This window comes from Schistocerca gregaria, chromosome 3 (genome assembly GCF_023897955.1).
Source record: "Schistocerca gregaria isolate iqSchGreg1 chromosome 3, iqSchGreg1.2, whole genome shotgun sequence".
In the NCBI taxonomy this organism is placed as follows: Eukaryota; Metazoa; Arthropoda; class Insecta; order Orthoptera; family Acrididae; genus Schistocerca; species Schistocerca gregaria.
The window spans coordinates 225767358-225791225 of record NC_064922.1 but is presented as its reverse complement, the minus strand read 5'-3'; the positions used below and the strand labels follow the sequence as shown (position 1 = coordinate 225791225).

At 40.1% G+C, this 23868-nt stretch overlaps 1 protein-coding gene across 2 annotated transcripts in view; it reads right to left on the bottom strand.

Moving 5' to 3' along the window:
• The window catches only part of LOC126353856 (integrin beta-PS), a 131654-nt gene that overhangs the window by 23995 nt on the left and 83791 nt on the right, over window positions 1-23868 (bottom strand). Inside the window, exons 2-5 of one of the 2 annotated variants that reach the window (XM_050003023.1) lie at window positions 12339-12516; window positions 8132-8531; window positions 6949-7177; window positions 807-891 (exon numbers count right to left, since the gene is read on the bottom strand). In XM_050003023.1, the coding sequence (XP_049858980.1) occupies window positions 807-891; window positions 6949-7177; window positions 8132-8531; window positions 12339-12503 (879 nt within the window). In that variant the 5' untranslated portion in view covers window positions 12504-12516. Of the gene's footprint in view, window positions 1-394; window positions 480-806; window positions 892-6948; window positions 7178-8131; window positions 8532-12338; window positions 12517-23868 lie in introns of both variants that reach the window. The other variant, XM_050003022.1, reaches the window with a different exon arrangement.

The following is a 23868-nucleotide window of genomic DNA, read 5'->3' as shown; positions in this document are numbered from 1 at the left end:
AGTAAGAAAGTTAAATTTCTAAATCTGTTACAAGCAATTAATGACCAATTAAGGGCACAATACAGCATAACTCAGGTGAATGGAATCGGAAAAAGCCCTAATAACTGGTACTACAGGGTGTACTCTCTGCCATGCAGTTGACACTGGCTTCCAGAGATCATAATAATTTTACAACAGATTACACATCACAGAAACACCATTTCATTCACCTTCCATTTTCATAAATTGCTAACTTTCTTTCACTTTAACAATAATATAATATAGAGATTATACTGAAGCTCTAAGAAGACTTTCCTCATTCTGAGAATTATGCCCAAGACAGCATGCAATTGTTTGTTTGCCATGTTAAAATGTTAAATGTCATTTTACATCTCCATACACAGTTTTCACTTACTGCAAATGTGTTTGCATCTGGGCTAAGAGGCATGACATTCTTGAATCCATATGGAGCTTTACAGCCTGAACAGGGCTCCAGAAGGCTAAATAGAGAATTTAATAACTCCAGTCAAATTTTCTATGTGTGAGTAAACTTTTCAGACTTAAAAATATTAAAAACCTGGCAGGTATGTAATATTAATTCACAGAGGCAGGTATTGTGAAACAGCACAGTCCTTGGTAAAAGTCAGCAACATACACAACAACAACACAGACCAATAAATTGGTAGACACAGTGCACAGCCCAGTTAAATATCGTGAAACAAGCAGTAACAGACTGAAAAAAAATACATTAACATTTGCACCAGAACAAAGACACCTTGCAAATTAAAGGTTTTTGTCTTCAATTTAAAACTGTTAGCTTCACTTACAGAAAATGTGTCTACATCCTCACTTAGTGACATACGGTTTACGAAGCCATATGGTGCTTCACATCCAGTACACGGTTCCTTTAATCTGAGTAAAAGATGAACACAGGAAAAAATACTCGTTACTTCAACAAGAAAAAATGATAACGTCTAACTGATCACAAAAATTACAAGTAATAACTTATAACACATACTGGCTGTTTCACAACAGTCACACAAAAAGGGAATGTTGCACACAGAAAAGGGTAAAAAGATAAACAATAGTGACATTATTCTACTAAAAAACAAGTGATAAAAATGTTATGCATGTAAGTAGCTAAATAAACATTCTTTCAATATTTGCTTTAATTTTTGACAATAGCATATCCTGTTATGGAAGATTACAGTCTGCTAATATCACTCATACCTTTATTCCATTGGCCAATACAGGCTTCTTTCACTCTTCTATAACCTGACACTTGCACATTTTGTTTTCAATCTCAAGCTATCTTATCTCAGTTTGACAAAATTTTTAAGGGCACCATATTGGAAAGTCTCATTGCTTAAATCTAAAACTACTAGCAGTTCATATGCTGTAACTTACAAATTATTTCAGTATTATGGAAAGGATGGACTTCTAATCACCATATAGTGGAGATGTTGAGGTGCAGACAGGCAGAACAAAAAGACTGGGAAGCAAATGAGCTTTCAGCCAAAAGGCCTTCTTTTAAAGTAGACAACACACACACATGAAAGCACAACTCACATACACACAACCACTATCTCTGGCCACTGAGGCTGGACAGCAAGCAACTGTACATGATGGGAGAAACAATCTGGATGGTTGGGGTAATGAGAAGGCTGGGGTGGGGTAAGAGGCTGGGTTTGGGGAATGGTAAAGTGCTGCTCGTGGTAGGATACAAGGACACAGTGGGGACAGAGTAAGGCAGCAAGGTGCAGTTGGGAGGTTAGATGTGAGGTAGTAGGAGGGGGGAGCGGTGGTGGTGGTGGGTGGTGCGGGCGGGGGGGGGGGGGGGGGGGGGAGGGAGGGAGTGGAAACAAAGAGAAGTAAAAAGTCTGTGAGAGTATTGGTGGAATAGAGGGCTGTGTAGTGCTGGAGTGGGAGCAGGGAAGGGGACAGGTGGATGAAGAACAGGGGCTAATGAAAGCTCATGCCATGGGGGTTACAAGGATATATTGCAGGGGGAGTTCCCACTAGTGCTAGACAGAAAAGCTGGTGTTGGTCAGAAGGCTCCAAATGGTACAGGCTTTGAAGGATTTATAGAAGTAAATAATGTGTTGGGCAGTGTGCCCAGCAATTAGGTTGCCCAGCTGCCTCTTGGCCATAGATCATCAGTGGCCATTTATGCCTATTACCCATATCCTACAGTCCTATATAAAAGACACTAACCATTTCTGCCACTGACTCTAAACAGTTTCTGTTTCTTTATCATACAGTGCCCTGCTCATCACTATTGATACCACTTCCCTTTATACTAACCTCCCTCATGCCCAAGGCCCAGTGCTATTGAACACTAGCTTTCCCAATACCTGACAGGGTACAATCCTACAATCTCCTTCCTGGTCATCATGACCAAATACATCTTCACCCACATTTACTTCACCTTTGAAAGTAACACTCACAAACAAATTCATCGTACCTCAATGGGCACCCACATGGCACCATCCTATTCAAACCTGTTCATGGGCCATAGAGAGGAATCCTTCCTACCCACCCAGTATCCTAAACCCCTCAACTGTTTAATATTCACCGATGACATCTTTGTGATTTAGATTGAGGGTGAGGATGCCCTATCAACATTCCTGCAGAACCTCAACACCGTCTCCTCCATTGCTTCACCTAGTCCTCCTCAATGCAAAATGCCACCTTCCTTGACACTGACCTCCACCTTAAAGATGGCTACATCAGTAGCTCTGTTCACATGAAACATACCAACAACCAGCAATACCATCACGTCGACAGCTGCCGCCCATCCCATACCAACAAGTCCCTTCCACACAGCCTAGCCACCTGTGGACATTGCATCTGTAGCGGCAAGCAGTCCCCCTTCATGTATACCAAGTGTCTCAATAAGGCCTTCACAGACCTTGTAGAGAAACATATCTCCTGTGCCTTATCTCTCCAGTCACCCACCGCCTCCCAAAGTTGCACTTTCCAGCCACAAAAGAGCATTCCCTTGTGAACTCACTACCCCAGGAGTGGAGCAATTGATCCATCAGGGTTTTGACTACCTCTAGCATTGGAACGAAGAATATTGTACCCACTATCCTTCCACCAGTTGTATTCTGTCACCTACAGAACCTACATAGTAGCCTTGTCCATTCCTTTTCCACCCCCACTGAATTGTGGCTCATATTCCTGTAATAGACCTAGATACAATATCTGTCCCATACATCCTTCCACCACTGACTACTTCAGTTCGGTCACAAGCATTTAGCTCATGCAGGCTGGCGTGAGGAGGGAAGAATTATACTGACATGAGGCCTGGAACATGATAAGGAATTACAATTCAGAAAGCGGACGTAATTAGTTTCATACTTAACTTTAATCCATTAATGATGAACGTCGGTCTTGACGGTACATGATTCACAATATCAATATCAATAGCAACTGAATATGGTGCCTTGCTAGGTCGTAGCAAATGACGTAGCTGAAAGCTATGCTAAACTGTCGTCTCTGCAAATGAGAGCGTATGTAGGCAGTGATCCAGCGCTAACAAATTCAGCTGTACAACTGGGATGAGTGCTAGGGAGTCTCTAGACTAGACGTGCTGTGTGGCGGCGCTCAGTCTGCAATCACTGATAGTGGCGACACGCAGGTCCGACGTATACTAACGGACCGCGGCTGATTTAAAGGCTACCACCTAGCAAGTGTGGTGTCTGGCGGTGACACCACAACAATCATGTGGCCTACACACTAAGCTGCAACCAATGAGCTGCATTCTACAAGGACATGACAATCAACAAGTTGTCAGTCCACATGACAACTGTGGCCAAGAGACAGTTGAATCACTGGGTTACTGAGCGCACTGCTCAACACAACATTTTTCACCTCAATTATTGCTTTACAGCCTGTGCCATCTGGAATCTTCCCACCAACACCAGCTTTTCTGAACTGTGCAGATGGGAACTCTTCCTACAATATATCCTACGTTCACATAACTCCCTGTGCCCAACCTTTGTTAGTCACTGTCCTTCACCCACCAGCCCCTTCCCTTCTCCCACTCCAGCACTACACAGCCTTCTATTACACCAACACACTCACATTCTTTTCACTTCTCTCCTCTTCTGCCTCCCCCCACCTACCCTGTCCTTGCTGCATCCTTGTATGCTCCAACAAGCAGCACTTTATCATCTCCCAACCCTACCCTGCTATCCCACTCCATCACTGCCCCACCTGCCTCCTTATCCCTACAATCCAGACTGCTTCTACAGTCATGCATAGTTGCTCACTGTCTGGCCTCAGTGGCCAGAGACAGTGGTCATATGTGTGAGTTGTGCTTGCGTAAATATATGTGTGTGTGTGTGTGTGTGTGTGTGTGTGTGTGTGTGTGTGTGTGTGTGTGTGTGCGCGCGCACGCGCGTTTTGTCAACTTTAGAAGAAGAGCTTCTGGCTGAAAGCTCACTGGTTTAGCAGTCTTTTTGTTGCACCTGTCTGCAACTCAACATCTCTACTATATTTGTAATACCGTCATTATTCCACCCTATAAATTTTAATATTTAGTATGCAACTGAACTTGCACAATAATATGTAATTTTCTTTGCCAATAGAATTATTTTGTAAATTGCTTACTTTAACTCTACTGCACACCTGTTACATGAATATTTAAACAACACACTGTTGCAGGTCAACTTTTAGTGATTCTGTCGCAATGTTATGTTAAGCACCTATACATCTTGGGTTAGTTGCAATGAAAATTTATAATTGCAAAACCATTTCAACTTCCTCCTGTTTGACAAGAAAGATGTTATCTGTCTGACAAATAAAATTAAGGCGATTTGCTGGGATACTTGGAATGGGACTACAAAATCAATTAACAGCATGATGTAGTTATTAAATGAATTGTAACAAAGATGAATTACTTTTAAGGAAAGGAAAAAACATACCCGCATGCTCTTCCCAACTCTCTTCCATAAAGTCTAACCACACACATCAAAAAAAGTTTTGCATCATCCCGGTTCCCAGAATTCTTGAAGATATATTTTGACTGAATATTGTATTACAGACACACTCCCTTTGACTGTTCAGAGATGTCACTAAACCCGCCCAAAGATGTAAAAAAACCATGCATGAGTAGCACCTATTAGATGGAGGGGGTCCGACAGCCGAGCAGTCCCAGTCATTCAACCAGGAAGGAGGTACACGGCTCGTGTTGTCTATAGTTCAACCAGGCCTAAACGGTCAATACCTCGGTTCGATCGTGTCTGCATTGTTACTTTGTGCCAGGAAGGGCTCTCAACAAGGGAAATGTCTGAGTGTCTCGGAGTGAACCAAAATGATGTTTTCCAGACATGGAGGAGATTGCAGAGAGACAGGAACTGTCAATGACATGCCTCGCTCAGGCCACCCAAGGGCTACTACTGTAATGGATGACCGCTACCCACAGATTGTAACTCTGAGGAACCCTCACAGCAATACCACTATGTTGAATAATACTATTCATGCAGCCACAAGACACCATTACGACTCAAACAGTGTGCAATATGCTGCATGATGCAAAACTTCACTCCTGATCTCCATCTTTGTAACCACAATACCATGCAGCACAGTACAGATGGGCCCAACAACATGCTGAATGGACTGCTCAGGATTGGCATCACATTCTCTTCACCGATGAGTGTCACATATGCCCTCAATTAGACAACTGTCAGAAACACATTTCGAGGCAACCCTGTCAGGCTGAACACCTTAGACACACTGTCCAGTGAATGCAGCAAGGTAGTTTCCCGGCTGTTTTGGGGTGGCATTATGTGGGACTGATGTACACTGCTAGTGGTCATGGAAGGCACTGTAATGGCTGTCCAATACATGAATGCCATTCTCCGACCGATAGTGCAACCATATCAGCAGCATATTGGGAGGCATTCGTCTTCATGGACAACAATTTGTGCCCTCATCATGCACATCTTGTGAATGAATTTCTTCAGGATAACGACATCGTCCGACTAGAGTGGCCAGCATGTTCTCCAGACATGAACCCTATAGAACATGTCTGAGATTGATTGCAAAGGGCCATTTATGGACGATGTGACCTGCCAACCACTCTGACCGATCTACGCCGAATTGCCGTTAAGGAGTGGGACAATATGGACCAACAGTACCTTGATGAATTTGTGGATAGGATGCCACAATGAATACAGGCATACATCAATGCAAGAGGATATGCTATTGGGTGTTACAGGTACGGGTGTGTACAGCAATCTGGACCACCACCTGTGAAGGTCTCACTGTATGGTGGTAGAGCATAGAATGTGTGGTTTTCATAAGCAATAAAAAGGGCAGAAATGATGTTTATGTTGATTTCTATTTCAGTTTTCTGTACAGGTTCCAGAAATCTTGAAACCGAGGTGATGCAAAACTTTTTTTGATGTGTGTATTCCCCATCACTCAATCAAACATTCTTTTGCCACTCTTGATGGATTCTTGTATGCTTTACAATTTACATTACAGCTTTTCTTTTCCTTCTTCAGAAAGCTACACTCTCAATTCCTTTCAGTTGTTTTAGTCTGATGTCTGCTGTATTACTAAAGGTTATCTTTGATTCTCAGCAACGTGAATCTCAACAGTTACAGGCTATGGTTACTTTCAAGCTCTTACCTGTAAGATCAACTGTCTTTAAACTATCGTTGTGAGCAATAACCCACTTCTATAAGTCTTCGCTTTAAACTTTTCCCATCCCTTATCCATATTTCTTTATTAACTGTAAGTGCAAAAACTCATGATGCAACATTTGTTTTTCACTTTTTCTCTTTTGTACATACCATTATCTTTGGTGAGTTCAACACAATAGGAACACAGACGTAAAACATTTATTTAGCAAAAACACAACATGTATAATTTCACCATCAATCAGTAGAAATCACACACTGTCACAAACACTCAACTTGTGAAGAAATAAAATCTGAGATAATGGCTGGTACTTACTTCTTTGGTACTGTGCTCACATACGGCATAACAACTTTGTCAACAAACGAACCAAAACCAAGTCGAAAATTTGATGTAATATTTCTCATGGAATCGACTAGTAATGTTCCGAGGCTTGATAACTTATCCTTGTCATCTTCCATAGATTTTGAAAGGTCCATCAAATAATACAGATCGACGGGATAATCCTCTGCTTGGGCATATTCAAATCTGATCCGATAGGCCTGATCTGAAAGTAATCATACGTTTCATCATTACTTGAAATATGTAAGTTTCATGTTGCAACTATTTACTAACAGAAATATTTTTGGCATTTGAAAATTATCATTCAAAACATTTTGGATGATAAACAAGCTTCTAAATGGTTAAACTGTTTCTTCTCATGATTAGTGCGATTCACATTATACTCACAGTCACATTTTTCTTTGCTTTGAGTACTGAAGTGCTTTTAAAATCAGGCAATGAAATTCATTATGGCTTTCAACTCAATGAACATTATAGCTACATCTTCCACTTTTACTTATAAATTAAGTTGCAGTTACTATGTTCCTAGTGCTTCATATTTTTGGAGAACTATATGCTTTTATACAATATTCTGGGGATAATATGTTGTTTCACCAGTTTTCACTGATAATCCTAGGATGTGAAAACAATATCAATATTACTTTTATCTTATAAATAATGAAACAGAAATTTTGGCCAACACTTACATTCAAGAGCTGAAAAGTTCAGAAACATTGATATACTCATACGAAGATAAATGTGACAATACTTTCTTAGGTTTTGGAACTATTTGTTCCTTCCTCAGGAGGACAGAGGGCTAGGCCAAGTAAGGTTGAAAAGGAAGGGCAGGTTACCAGACCACAAAATGAGACGGAATCACCCGCAATTCTGTCTCAATTTACTAGTTTTATCGACTGAATTTTCATTTGATACAATCACTTTTATCTCAGTGCTACATCCCTGACTTGGGAATTTTCTCCTAACTGCCAACTTTAAGATGTTGATCCATTCATTAATGCCTTACATTTAAATGGTAGCATGATTCATCACAACATAAATCAGTGATATTTGTATTTTTTTTTTTTGCATCAAGTGTACTGAGCATATTGCAACTATACACAGTAACTATTGCAGTGAAAAACATGGATAAGAAATTGTACAGATATGAGGAAGAACTCACTCAGTCTGAGCTTCAACGACACCCTCTGAGGAGCGATCTGCACTGCCTCGGAATGGCTCTCTGCGTAGAATCCGCTGCTGCTGCTGCTACCACCACTGACACTGCTGCCACCGCCACTGATGCTGCTACCGCCAGCACTGATGCTCCCGCCGCCACCACTGATGCTCCCGCCACTGCTGCTGCCGCCGCTGATGACACTTGAGCTGCCACTGCTGCTGCTCCCTTTTATAACAGTTCCACTACTGCTAGACTGGTAGCGTGTCCTACTTCCCTTGCTCAGCTTCTGATTGAGGATTATACTGTACTCATTGTCAGGATTGTAAACATATTTCTCATCACAGTGGAGTGTCCAGTCCAGGCTGCTACTCGGTTGAAAACAACGCTTGCCGTCACGCATAGACTGGAAAGATTGAAAGCTCATACTGCAGTTCTGTGCATAACACTATTAAGTACAGACATAAATTTTAAAGTACAAAAAAGCTAAATGTTTCAGGGCAAGGAGTTATTTGGCTTTTCTGTTTTGAACATCTAGAGGTTTACCTGTTTTAATTCACACTGTAGATCTATTCACACAAATATAACACACTTTGTGATAGTGATCACAGCAACTGCAATTTCACTCTTCTATTAAGTGTGAGTCATGATTCTGACTTTGCTGGCAGAAAATACTATACCCTTGACATTCATCACAAGCTCATTACGGTCTATGCACAACATTTAAGAACTGGTAGACAGATGTACACGATACCAGGAAATGATAGTAACCCCCACCCTGTTAGCACAGGGGCACTGACACAAAGGTGGTCCACATCAACAAACAGTTATGAAAGTCCATGATCAATGTACAGATTTTTCTATGAAATATGTCACCAAATATTCAATCATGTCAGTCAGTCCTATACTCAACTATTGTTGGCAACCACACAGATATCCTGCTTTCTGTGATCACCTACATTGAGATAAAATTTGTGAATGGAGGATATCATAAACATTCATAGATGGCAAGCAGCACCGGACCTGAAATATGAATTCCACATGATAGTGCAGAAAGAAGATTTTGAAATGAGTCTCTCTGATGATAAGGTCCCATACTTCGAGGAGCGTAGGGGACGATGCAGGAGACCCGCACCGCTGTACTAGGCAAGGTCCTCGTGGAGGTAGTTTTCCATTGCCTTCCTCCAACTGTAATGGGGATGAATGATGATGATGATGAAGATGACACAACAACATCCAGTCATCTCGAGGCAGAAAACCTCACCGGGCATTGAACCCGGGACCCCCTATGCTCACATAACATAAAAGGTGCAGAAATTAAAAAAAAAAAAAAAACAAATTTTTTGAATGATTTCTTGAAGCCTTCAGCTGTCATTCTCTTTATTTTCTGTATGATTATCTAATTTCGGGCTTAGGCCATTTTCAAGTATCTAAAACGGAAGTTTCATACATTGGATACATTAGTGACGCTTGTGATTTTGACGTAGGAACAAGTCATATCTGTAGATATACTAGACCCATTATAACTTACTTAATGGATGATTTTTTTAGTAACAGATTATGTTATATATATCGCTGTTCCTATGGCATCATGTTATGCTCATAAATTAGTTTGAGGTGTTCAAGCTAGTTTAGGAGCATGTTACTTTTGAGCAGTTGTTGCAAAGCAAACTAGGAATATTATAAATATTTTACAGAAATTTGCTACTTAGCCTGCATATGCTTTTGTTCTCAGTTATATTTAATTATTGTTCACTATTGGTGTAAATATGACTGTGTGTAATTTCTTTAAAACAATTTATGAGCATAACATGATGTCCAAGGAGCAATGACATATATGACATAATCTGTTACTAAAAAAAATCATCCACGAAGTAAGTTATAACGTGCCTAGTGTATCTACAGATATGACTTGTTCCTACATCAAAATCACAAGTGTCATTAATGTATCCAACGAACGAAACTTCCGTTTTAGATACTTGAAAATGGCCTAAGTCCGAAATTGTACAATCTTAAAGAAAATAAAGAGAATGGCAGCTGAGAGTTTCAAAAAACCATTCAAAAAATTCATCGCAGCTAAGGACCCTATCACATTGAAAATTATGAAAACAAATGCTGTGGATGGGTGGAAATGAAAATACACTTAACTGAGGCCAAGGAGCTTATGACTCACTTGAAAATATGTAATGAAACCCTAAAAAAGCCAATGTGGCTTGTCCTGAATACAAGTCAAATCCTTTACTACCATAAGACACAAGTGTGTTTAGCAGCCTCAAGCAAGGAAGACTTGCTGTGTGATCCTTATTTTATTTAGCTACTGTGATCATCTTTGGTACAATTATGTAGAAGGTACTGCTAAGCTCATTGAGCAAGATATGTACTTGAAATGTTGTGTATTTATCGGGTTTTGCATGCAGTTAGATGACATTGGGTTTTACCCTTGTCCATAAGTGAGACATGGCCCTGTGAAATTTCCTTCAAAATTCTACTTTGTAGTGTGTTACTCGTACATTAAATGAGATACTCTTTTACATCTGCATAATTATTCATTGACTGCATAAAAGCTTGAATATGTTTTGACATCATTTGATTTTTTTAACACTCTTGTTAGTTTAGAAGTTTTTAGCACAGCATAATGTGTACGGAACCAATAGTGTGACTGTATTGCTTATATCTAATTCTTGCCCACTACCAGTAATTGCAATGTATATTTGGCCAATCAGTATTATATTTACACCGTATATACACAAAGTTGCACTGTGATTTGGGTTTATCAACCAAGATTTGTTATATGCTCATCCCACACAACTGAAGTTCACTTAATGACCATAGCTTGTTTCACTCACAAATTATTCTCTATCCAATGCGGATTACTATAAATGATATGTATTGACTTTATCTGCTGCTGCTTAAACTGTCATTTTAATTAAGTTAATATGTTTGTGTTTAAGCCAAACATCGGAAACTTCAGGTTGTAATCTCACCAATATAAGGGAAAAGATTGCTACTCACCATGTCGTCTTTACAATGAGTAGAAATGTATCTTTTCCCTTATATGTTTGTATTTACCTATTTAGAGTAACTTTTGGGATATAATTTTGGCAACTGAAAGCAGAATGGCTATGCACTGAGAACAGATTTAAAAAATGGAATGAACTACTGTAGAGAAAAGTAATGTTGTGCACCTAATAAAATATAGCTGCTGTTCATTACACAATTATGGAGTTATAAGTACTCTTTACCTGATGGTAGAAAAAAGAAAAATGCACGCACATAAAGCAAACAATCAAATAAGCTTAGTTGCAAGTGAGACAAATGGCAAGCTTTGATTTATTGGTAGAATGTAGGGAAACTGCAGTTTGTCTATGAAAGACATTTCTTGCAAAACAATATGGCCCATATTAAAATATAGGTTAATCATGTGGGACCCATTATGTTGGACTAATAAGAGAATGTCAAGGGTCACACAAGTGTTGAACCGATGGGAAAGTGTAACAGAAATGAAATAATTATATATGACAGGCACTAAAACATAAAGCACTTTATATAGATCTACTGGAAATCTACTTAGAAAACTACTGAATAACCAGCAGTCAGCTTTCTTCAATCCTCCACATACCATGAAGTTACGACTTAACTTAGCAGCTCACAGGGGGGCATACAAACGACCATTGTTCCCACACTCCATTAAGTAATGCATCTGTAAGAAATCTTAAGAAGCAGTATTTTTAAAAATATCCTTTTCCATGCACTTTATAGAGAAAATATGCAGGTATGGATTTGGATTATTTTTTACCTATCCATCCTGCTTCTTGAATAATTTCCCCTATAAATTACAACTATTTAGATTACAGAATATTCAGGAGAGCTGTGTTATCTACACACTGTATATATTAAGCATTGTAATACATATGTGTATTAATATATTTTTAAAATGTTCTATTCTACGAATTTGCGCTGACCATTTTCATTACCATGATGAATCATGAAAATTTTAAGTTTAGTACTGTCCTGCCATAAAACAAGGTGAGCAGAAAAGTCAGTAACACAGAAAATTAGCAATAAATTATTTACAAAACAATATGAACACATACTAATCTAACCTTTTTTGTTTTCTTTCACAGTCCCAGTACCAAGGTAAGATTGGCTTACAAAAATAATATTCCTGCACAAATAGCAAGGTGGGAAAATAAAAAAGTTTAAAGGTACATACCGGCTGCATGCACCATGCACATGTTGGAGTCCTTATACATTCACTACAAGTTTGCTTGCTCGTGCAGGGGTTCTGTAGACCTACTGACTGCTTCTGTGCACAGATAACTGTTAGACACAGCACCACCACTGATAGCAATAGCTGCATACGTAACCGTACCTCCATCTCCGTCACTCACCTGGAAAGTCAGAATAAGAGGAAAATAACATTAAAAAGAGAATAACAGCAACAGGTGACTACTAAATAGGGAGGGTTAAGGGAAGCAACAAGGGTAGATCCTGGTGCTTAATATACACCTTTGTGTCACGCAGCAGTTAGTTTTAGTAAGGAAACAAACAATGGTTTGCTTCACGGGATACTAATATGATAGACTGCACACCAAACAGCACAGCAAAGAGTGTGATGATGCACTGTCTGTAACCCTCTAAAATGTGTTACTTGTGACAAAGACTGACTGCTAAATCATGATAATGACTAGAGGTATTTGACAAGATCTGATCTGCATACGAGCTGGTCGTGTTGATCTCTTATTGTGAGATTTAGAAACACACTGACCTGAGCCTGAGACTGCTGTGAGCATACCTCTGCCAGTTTATTGCTGATTACATGTCTCACCGTACTTTCTGAGCTTTAGCAGCTAGTGTTCTGTGGGTAAGAGGTTCTGCTACCATGATTAAATGCCAGAGATGTTGGTATTTGACACAAGGAAAAAATATTGGAAGCAATGGAATGAGGATTCTAATGAAATGACTTCATACACAGAACACATCCAGCCACTTTCTTCATGCATGCACATCATGTTACATGAAATATAGCTAAATAACAACAATGGGCCTTAGAAATATAGCAGCTTCTAACAATCTTTATTTAGACACATAGTGTGTCCAAACTTACAGAATGGTTCTCCATGGGGAACCTCTGGTGTGATACAAGAAACGAGATATGTCGGACACTACACGACTTTGTTGAGAGTAAATACATTTTCCCAGAACAAAACATATAGAAAATGGGCTCGGTTAGGACCAAATGGAAGTAAGTGTGAAACTGACTAAATGTTATTCTGGTACTAAACCACTTTAGAATTTTATGTGATTACAGACTAGTAAGTTGGTGAAGCACACATTCATCAGTATAAAAGTAACTAAACTCCGTCTGAATAGGCCTTGAAAGGCCCAACGGTAGCGACTGACCCCCGTGTCATACTTGGCCCATAGGTGTCACTGGATGCAGATATGAAGGGGCATGTAGTCAGCACACCGCTTTCTTGTCTGTATGTCAGTTTACAAGACCAGAGCTGCTACTTCTCATTCGAGTAGCTCATCAGTTTGCCTCACAAGAACTGAGTGCACCCTGCTGGACAACAGTGCTTGGCAGATTGGATGGTCACCCATTCAAGTGCTAGTCCAGTATGACAGAGCTTAACTTCAGTGATCTGACAAGAAACACTCATCAGTCTGGAAGTCATATATATGTAGACTATGATAATTTATTTGAAAATAGGGAGGTAGAGGAAATAAAACAGGGTACAAGTTCAGCGTAATAGATAATGAAGATTATACAGATGTACACGGAAAGTTAGTAGGGCAAACAGCAAACCATAATGTAGGGAAAAGGAAATAAAATCTTAAATGGAACAATGTAAACTATAAAAGGGAAGTCAGGAAGGAAATGACACGGCAGCAATGAAAGAATGTGTTAAATTTATTAGAAAATAGTTCAAGCTAGAGACAAAGTAATACAAAATTATCTTACAACATTGATTACAGAATGTCTGCAAAGGAAGACAGTTCCCCAAAATTGAAAAAAAGAATGCTGTGATTATTTCACTTCACACAAAATGAGGGAAATAATAAGTAAAGTAAAGCCCACCCCTTAATATATAAAATATTCATTATAACTTTATTAATTGTACATTAAAAAACTAAAAAAGCATTAGCTATTAATTATGAAAGGAAACAAGCTGAGGTTACCAGTGTAAATGGTACAATGGACCACTTTCAAGTTAAAAATAAAATTACAGAATGGAACAATTAGCATGAGTTAATGCTTTGCTTGGAATTCATAGGATTTGAGAAAGCTCTCAGTTTCAACAGAAGTGTACTAGTTGCCTTTGAGTGAAAGAGCACTGATTCAACTTATTTTAGTATACTGAAGGATACAGGGCTCAATGTTACAGCTACCAGGATAGAACTGGCAAAGTTAACTGTGTGGTTAACAATGTTTTTTCAATAGCCAGATTAGTTCACAACTAGTGTCAGCCCCTAGGCCATTCTCAAGTGATTTTGTGATTCTGTACAAAATATAATATATTACATTACCTCCACAAATTGGAATGTAATGATGTGAATGCAAACTTTACTGGAAATACATTTACTTGCAACAGAACTCTATGCCATATGTAATGAAATGGCAGTGTCTTTGACGCTGTCTATTCTGTTTGTGTTGGCACATATAACTATCTTTCGATAAATTAATTACTGTAGTCCCGTGATGAAGAAAATAAGTAAATTAAACGTACTGTGCATAAACAGGTGAACATATCCACTGCTATTCAGTTATATATTGGTGTTTGTGACAAATCAGTTGAAACAATAACTTCCATATAATACCCAGAAATAATCATCTGGAGCAGTTTACAGTGATATGACCACATAAAACAAATAGGAAAAGGACATGACTGTGTGAGAGTCATTGGAGAATGTGTGAGAGTCACCGGAAAATCTTAAGGAAATGAAATTCATCTGGGAAAGAGGTGCCTTATAGAACAAGATGTTCGACTGATTAACACTGTTCATCAGGCTGGCAGCCTTATCAGGTTGCATTAATAGAGGACATACAGAAGATTCAACAAACATTGCCATGTTTCAACATGAGGTCGTTTGATCACCCTGAGAGCATTACGGAGATGTCCGACAAATTCCTGTGACAGACACTAAAAGACTTGTGTTTAGTATCTCACAAATGTTTACTGCTGAAATCTCAAAAGTGTACATTCCAGGTAGAGTGGGGAAACATGTTACTTTCTCCCACATACAGCATTTGACCAAAGCTGTCTATACACACCAACATAATGCAGAACTGACCATTAGATGTCATAAGAGGTGAACCCTCCAGTATAAAGTGAGGTGGGGAATAGTGTTGTGAGTAGGGAAGCAATAACAACAGAATGGGTTGGTCAGGAGAGCTCCGTAGATTAGATTAGATTAGATTAATACTTATTCCATAGATCATGAATACGACACTTTGTAATGATGTGGAATGTGTCAGGTTAATGAAAGATGTCTGTACAAGATATTACATTACACAAAATATTGCATGACACTAATGCTTAAGTTAGTTTTTTCCCCTATCTTAATTTATATCCAAAAATTCAGCCAATGAGTAGAAGGAGTTGTCATCTACAAATTCTTTTAATTTATTTTTAAATGTTGGTTGACAATCTGTCAGGCTTTTGATGCTGTTAGGTAGGTGACCACAGACTTTTGTGGCAGCATAATTTACCCCCTTCTGTGCCAAAGTCAGATTTAACTCTGAATAGTGAAGATCATCCTTTCTCCTGGTGTTATAGCTATGCACACTGCTATTACTTTTGAACTGGGCTGGATTATTAACAACAAATTTCATAAGTGAATATATATACTGTGAGGATCCCTAGATCCTTAAATAGATGTCTGCAAGATGACCGTGGGGGGGCTACAGCAATTATTCTGATTACACGTTTTTGAGCAATGAATACTTTTCTACTCAACGATGAATTACTCCAAATATGATACCATATGAAAGCAGTGAATGAAAGTAGGCATCGTAAGCTAATTTACTGAGATTCTTATCACCAAAATTTGCAATAACCCTAATAGCATACGTAGCCGAACTCAGACATTTCAGCAGACCATCAATGTGTTGCTTCCAGTTTAACCTCTCATCAATGGAAACACCTAAAAATTTTGAAAATTCTACCTTAGCTACAGACTTCTGTTCAAAGTCTATATTTATTACTGGAGTTGTGCCATTTACTGTACGGAACTGTATATACTGTGTTTTATCAAAATTTAAAGAGAGTCCGTTTGCTGAGAACCACTTAATAATTTTGTGAAAAATATCATTTACAATTACATCACTTAATTCTTGGTTTTTGGATGTTATTACTATACTTGTATCATCAGCAAAAATAACTAACTTTGCATCTTCATCAATATGGAATGGTAAGTCATTAATGTATATCAAGAACAGTAAAGGACCTAAGACCGAACCCTGTGGGACCCCGTGCTTGATAGCTCCCCATTTTGAGGAATCAGCTGTTGTATTAACATTACATGAACCATTTATTTCAACTTTCTGCATTCTTCCAGTTAAGTATGAATTAAACCATTTGTGCACTGTCCCCTCAAACCATAATGATTTAGCTTATCTAAAAGAATTCCATGATTTACACAGTCAAATGCCTTTGAGAGATCACAAAAAATACCAATGGGTGATGTCTGGTTATTCAGAGCATTTAATATTTGATCAGTGAAAGCGTATACAGCATTTTCTGTTGAAAAGCCTTTCTGAAAACCAAACTGACATTTTGTTAGTACTTTATTTTTACATATATGGGAGGCTACTCTTGAATACATTACTTTCTCAAAAATTTTTGATAGAGCTGTCAGAAGAGAGATTGGGCAATAGTTGTTGACATCCGACTTATCCCCCTTTTTTATGCAATGGTTTTACAATGGCATATTTCAGTCTATCGGGGAAAACACCGTGCTCCAAAGAGCTATTTCATACGTGGCTGAGAATCCTACTTATCTGTGGGGAACAAGCTTTAAGTATCTTGCTGGAAATGCCATCAATTCCGTAAGAGCTTTTACTTTTCAGTGAGTTTATTATTTTACTGATTTCAGAGGGAGAGGTTCGTGGAAATACAGTGACTTTGAATGTGGACTAGTCAATGTTATGTGAATAACAGATTCACCAGGGGCATTTCAGACCTTGTAAAGCTCCTCAAGTTGACTGTTAGTGATGTGATTATGAGATGGACACTTGAAAGAGGAACCACAGCTGAACCAAGACCAGGCAAACCTCATGTATCGATGGGATAGGGACTCTGGAATACTGTGGGCAGTAGTTGCAAAAAATTGAATGAAATCAGTGAATCACTCTCGAGTTCCATAGTACTGTTGTCAGTACTATGTAGTCTATGCTAAGTGATACTTGAGGCAGTGTGTAGAGCGGTGCCACTGGACTATGGCCGACTGGAAACAAGTGATTAGGAGTGACGGATTGCACTATATTCTGCGGAAATCTGATGGAAGCGTTTTGGTTTGGTAAATCACTGGGGAACATTACCTGCAATCACGTCTAGTGTCGACATGAAGTATGGAGAAAGTGGTGTTACGGTATAGGCTATTGTTTATGGTTAAGGTGTGTTCTCCTTATTGTGGTTATGATGATAATAAATGCAAAACGATATGGACACGCTTTACAGCATTGTGTCCTGTGTAGAGTAGACGAACAGTTTGGAGACGATGATTGATAGAATCAGCACGAGAATGCACACCATCAAAGCAGCATCTGTGAGGCAATCATTTGTGAACAATAACATTTCTGAAATGGAATGGCCTGCTCAGACCCCCAATCTGAACGCAATGGACCACCTTTGGGATGTGTCAGAACACTGACTTTGTATTAAAAAACTAAGAACCTGCCTCGATTGCAAAAAAAGCACCTAGTGTTATGTGTTAACCCAGGTTTCAGCATAGATAACTACACCTTCTTCAGAACAACAATAAAACCCACAAGTGCCTAAGAAGACCTTTGTCAATAATTAAAAGAACACCATAGCCATACATTTCTAAACGAAAAAGAAAAGGAAAACACAAACAGTATATATGAACACAGTCAAAACCACTACTTAACTTAATGGTGTACGCTCCACCTCACACCGGCCTATGTTGGATGGGCCATGACCCGCCATAAACTGCAGCTACAATATGGGCCCGACCCGCTATCTATGCACAAGCGCAAGTCAAGGGAGGTTATTTGAATGTGCATGTGCATATGAATATGAGAAAGTTTATACATGGGTCGGGGCTAAATAGCCCATATATTCCCAACCGTGCATCAACTTATATAAAAAAATGAAACAGATACAACAAGAGACGAGCTAAATAGGAGATGAAACCTAAAATCACCACACACGGTTTCTTATGCTAGTAAAGAAAGAAGCTACCTATGACAACAGGAGGAACTCTTAAAAACTATACCTAAAGCCAGTAGTTAACCTTGGGGGGGGGGGGGGGGGGGTCTGAGGGGATGTAATCTGAGGCGTCATGGTAATAAAGATATAGGGGTAAAACGTGAGGTGTTCAACGCGCTAAAATCACCTTCATCATAAAAGGAAAATGAGGATTAAACAAAAGAAGATGAACAGCTTGACGAACCACGCTCGCCCATTAGCGCGTGCATGTGATAATCGCCACATCATCAGATTTACAAGTATGAAGAATAAAGTAAAGGCGCGAAACCTTCAAAGAATTTTCTATTTCTCAGTAGGATTTGGTCATTGAGGATATTGTCTTTAACCTGTTACAGATGCTTCAAGATCTGCATTTCTTCCAAAATATCCAGTTTTAAGCCCTTAACCTCGGCATGAAGTAACTCGATCTTAACTGGAGGGCTCGGTGCTTGAGCCGTTTGCACAAGGAGTTGCGCATAAGTAGAGCCCTTAGTACTGTCACCGCTTCTAGTAGGAATATGCTCTTCGTACCTGGGTTTTTAGTTTTTTAATATATTAAGCAAGAATTGATGATGCGTTGCGATGTTGAAGGTTCTTACACTGACTTTGCTTCAGATCTCGGTGTCTAACATCACAAGCTTCTCTCATTCGGACTCTTGAGGAAGAATGGGCTACGTAAGACACATCACTGAAAGTGTACGCAGCAGAGTTCAAATCTTCACAAAGGCGAAAGGTGGACACCCCATACTCATGTCCAGTAACAGATGTCTGGATACTTTTGATCTGATAGTGCGTATCTCGTGAAATGACTAGGATGATTAAACAGAGGTTTGCCGACAAGTTTGATTCCCGTGCGCCTTTTGTGTGTGAAAAAATAAGGGGGGGGGGGGGATAATGGTAACAGAAGTACCTTCCACCATACACCTGAAGGTGGCTTACAGAAGAGCACAAGTGTGCATGCAGGTGACTGGCATTATGTCACGTTCGGTTCCTTTGCCCGGGTTCCGGACGGGGGGGGGGGGGGGGGGTGGAACTTCCTTGGCGTCTACTCTTCAGTAGCTGACGATGGCACGAGGGGCCAGCGGAGACGACACAGAGAGGTGGAGGTGGGCGCGTCGCGTCCCGTTATGCGGCTCGCGGCGCTGCTCTGCAAATGGGCACGGTGCGCTCCAGTTGGCAGTTGCGGTCGCCTAATATGGTCGCGTCACGGCGGCGCGCCGCAAGACGCGGAGGCGGCGGGGGGGTCGGGGGCACGCCGTGTCCTTCCGCCGGCGCACTCTCGCTCGTCCCACGTCACTGGCACAAGCGCTGCGTCTACACCGGCTCCCAGACCCGGTTTTCCGCGTAAACCATTCCCCAATATCGCTTCTCGTTGGACACGCGAACACCTTTCAATTTCAACCCCCCCCCCCCCCCCCCCCCATCGTTCTTCGCTTCATCTAGAGATCCTACAGCATTCGAATAGCGACTGGATTGTCAGGTTGCCACCTGCTTTTTAAAAGATTAGTTAACGCGGAGAAAGTGATTTTGCAGGATATGGACCACCATCGGCTGTACATCGGAATGACGACAGTGAAAATTTGTGCCGAACCGGGACTCGAACCCGGTTTACCCCCTTTACGCGTGCTGTGGCCTTAGGAGGGGTAGAACGTCAAACGGGCCGACTTGGAGCAGGAGAGGCACCACAGGACATTTTAATTTCTAGTGTCTATACTTTTACAAATTAATTCATAAATCTTTGTCAGCATGACCAGGGAGGATTCAGAATTCACACTCATAGCAGTGGAAGTCCGAAAACATAACGAAATGATTTTTTTAACATGTGAAATTTTATCATTTTTTTCATTTACTAATTGCAATATTTGTTGTTATAGGTAGACTTTTCTTCGTAAGTAAGAGAGATTCTTCTATGAATTTTGCACAGCTTACAAACCATACTCAAAGGTGTATGAAACTCTAGAGCTTTCGAAATCTATTAAAAACTGTGGTAAAAACAGAGGTAATTAAGTATAAAATTTGTGTTTTTTTTAACATGGAGTTTAAAATATAACAGTTCATTCGTTTTTTTCATAAATTAAATAAATTCTACAGTTTCATACACCTGTGTGTATGGTATGTACGCTGTGAAAATTCATAGAAGAATCTCTCTAACTTATGAAGAAAAGTGTACCTATAGCAACAAATGCAGCCATTAGTAACTGAAAAAATTATTTTGTTATGTTTTCGAACTTCCACTGCAATGAGTGTGAATCCTGAATCTTTCCTGCTGATGCTGACAAAGTTTTATGAATTTATTTGTAAAAGTATAGACACTGGAAATTAAAATGTCCTGCAATTCCTGCTCCAAGTTGGCCCCTTTGACGTCCTACCCCCCTTAACCGCTTCGGGCATCCGTGCACGAATCACGGTCGGACCTAAACATCCATCCTTCGTCGTCCATGTGGCACAACCTGCACTCGTACGTTACATATATTCTCGTCCAGGAAGGTCACATTTATTGAGTGTCGAGGATCTTTTATTGGCGAAAAATACGAAATAGCTGCGCCTATTTTATTAAAAAGTACGATGCATTAAGAAGTACATGCACGCATATCCGAGCGAACATTGCTTGGTATTTCTTAATAAGACAGGCACAGCATTTAGTATTTAGTCGCCAATAACGGACTCTCCATTCTCAATAAATATGTTCTCCCTGGGGTGCAGGTTGCGACACAGGGGCGAAAACATATGAAGGGCTTATTTAAATAGTGGTACAATAGTGGTACAAGTCCATTACCTCCACTTTTCTGCCTATAATGCTTCTGAAATTAATGATCCAAACAAACAGGCTCATCTCTAGAAAGAAGCCATATGCTTGAATATTTCTAGTATCTCAACTGCAGATTTTTCAGCGCTCATTTAACTTTAGGGCTCTGTACCTCAAAATGAAAAATGGACTTGTACCACTATTGAAATAAGCCCTTCATATGGGAGTTTGGGTCCGAGCGTGATTCATGCCGGGATGGCTGAAGCGATTAAGGCGACTGCTCGCGTAACGTTCCCCTCAATTCCAATTCTGGTCCGGCACAAATTTTCATTGTCAGCATTCCAATAAACAAACAATGGTGGTCCATGTTCACACCTGGCAATACATCTGTATTTTTTAAGAGCTGCAGTCGTTGCAGAAGTGCCTCTTCCACTGGACACGCATGCATATCCGAAGGAACACTGCACTGTAGTTCTTAATAACACAGGCACTGCTATTTCGTAACGTGATTTAGCGTGGAGACAAAATATAACTTTCATAAATGTTGTGTCACATGAAAACGTAGTGTCTGCACAGCAGCACTCGACTAGATTTCTGCACAACGTTGCCGAATTCCCCCACCTGCAGTCAGTCTGTTTCACTGTATCCATTCTCGCTGTTGTCATGTGGAATGCACTTTGCAAAGTCAATTACGCAGGACAACCGAACGGAAAAAGTATAGAGTATTTCGGCAAAGTAATAATTTATAATTTCAGTGCGAAGGAATTTATCCACGTCGACTTGAAAATTGGTCCTCTTTAAATTACAGGAAAACTTCTATTTTCGAAAACAGAAACAAGCTAAATTTTAAGCAGACACACTTGTATGTAAAAACGTCGAGAGCCTATTTTAGAGGATGTCTTGTTTTTGGGTAGTAGTTTACATAAAATGCAAAATAATTGTAAAGTCTGAAATTTTAAAGTAGGTACATAAGAAAATCGAAAAGCAAAAACGAGAAGGTACGTGTAACAATTCGTTACCAAAGTTGAGAGATAACATGGAGAAAAACCTCGGATACTGTTAAAGACTTCTTTATTACGTTTCTATATATAAGGTATGAGTGTTGTCTGTAGTTTTCTTTCCAAAAAGTTACAGTGTCATACTATTTCGTTGTGTTTTACCATGTTTGTACTACGGACCCTTTATTATGGTCTTTAGCTCAAACCAGTCGCGTAACACACACAACACACACACACACACACACACACACACACACACACACTTCAATGGTAGCTCACGGCGGCCTACGAGATGCCATTTCCCAATGATACGAAAGCTGCAGAAGGCGTCGAGCAGAAAATATGACCCGTGCGTCTCGTTACTTGTAAAGAACTGAACGAAGGAAAACCGGTGGATTGCGGCACAGATGAAACCAAGGTATGAGGCTCGCCTGGTTGGCAGTACAGTCAGCCAGAGCGTATAAATTCCGATGCTGCAGTTCGTCCCGCGACGAAGCGTGCAAAGGTCAGTTCACGCGTTACCTTCGCGACCCGCCTGAACGACCAGAAGGTAACAGGAACTTGGCGTGATTTCATAATGGCATGCTTCTGTAGCGTTATGCTAAGAATTTATCCTCACAGTAAACCTCAAGATCACTTATGACGACCTTACCAACATCCATTAAAGCTGCACCAAACTACCAAATATTTGGTAAAAACTGAGTTTACGCGCTATGCAGTCTATGCATCAATGACGTGCAAAGTGATCTCACGACATTAGAAAATGTGGGTAGAAGTCACAAATGGTTTAACTGCGGGTGTTTGAGGTATTCTAATTTATACATCTGCGTGATCCGTCTCTAAATTTATCTTCATAACAAAGTCTTACATGATACTACCCGTCTCTGCTTCGTACTGTCTAAATGCAAAACCACAGAACGCTTAGTATTTCTTCCTTAACCATTTTATTTACTAGGTTTCGTGGGACCTCGCGAGCCAAAGCTACTTGACCATGGAACGAGTAGATACATAGTTTACGTAGTAAGGCTCAACAGAACATTTATAAACAAAATAATTAATGAAATACGGAAAAAAAGAGTGGGTGTAAATACCAACCAATAAGCCTCCCCCCATGAACCATAGACCTTGCCGTTGATGGCTAGACTTGCGTGCCTCAGCGATAGATATAGCCGTACCATAGGTGCAACCACAACGGAGGGGTATCTGTTGAGAGGCCAGACAAACGTATGGTTCCTGAAGAGAGGCAGCAGCCTTTTCAGTAGTTTCAGGTGCAACAGTCTGGATGGTTGACTGATTTGGCCTAGTAACAGTAACCAAAACGGCCTTGCTGTGCTGGTACTGCGAACGGCTGAAAGCAAGGGGAAACTACGGCCGTAATTTTTTTTTCCGAGACCATGCAGCTTTACTGTATGGATAAATGATGATGGCGTCCTCTTGGGTAAAATATTCCGGAGGTAAAATAGTTCCCCATTCGGATCTCCGGGCGGGGACTACTCAGGAGGACGTCGTTATCAGGAACGTCTTTATCAGGACAAAGAAAACTAGCGTTCTACGGATCGGAGCGTG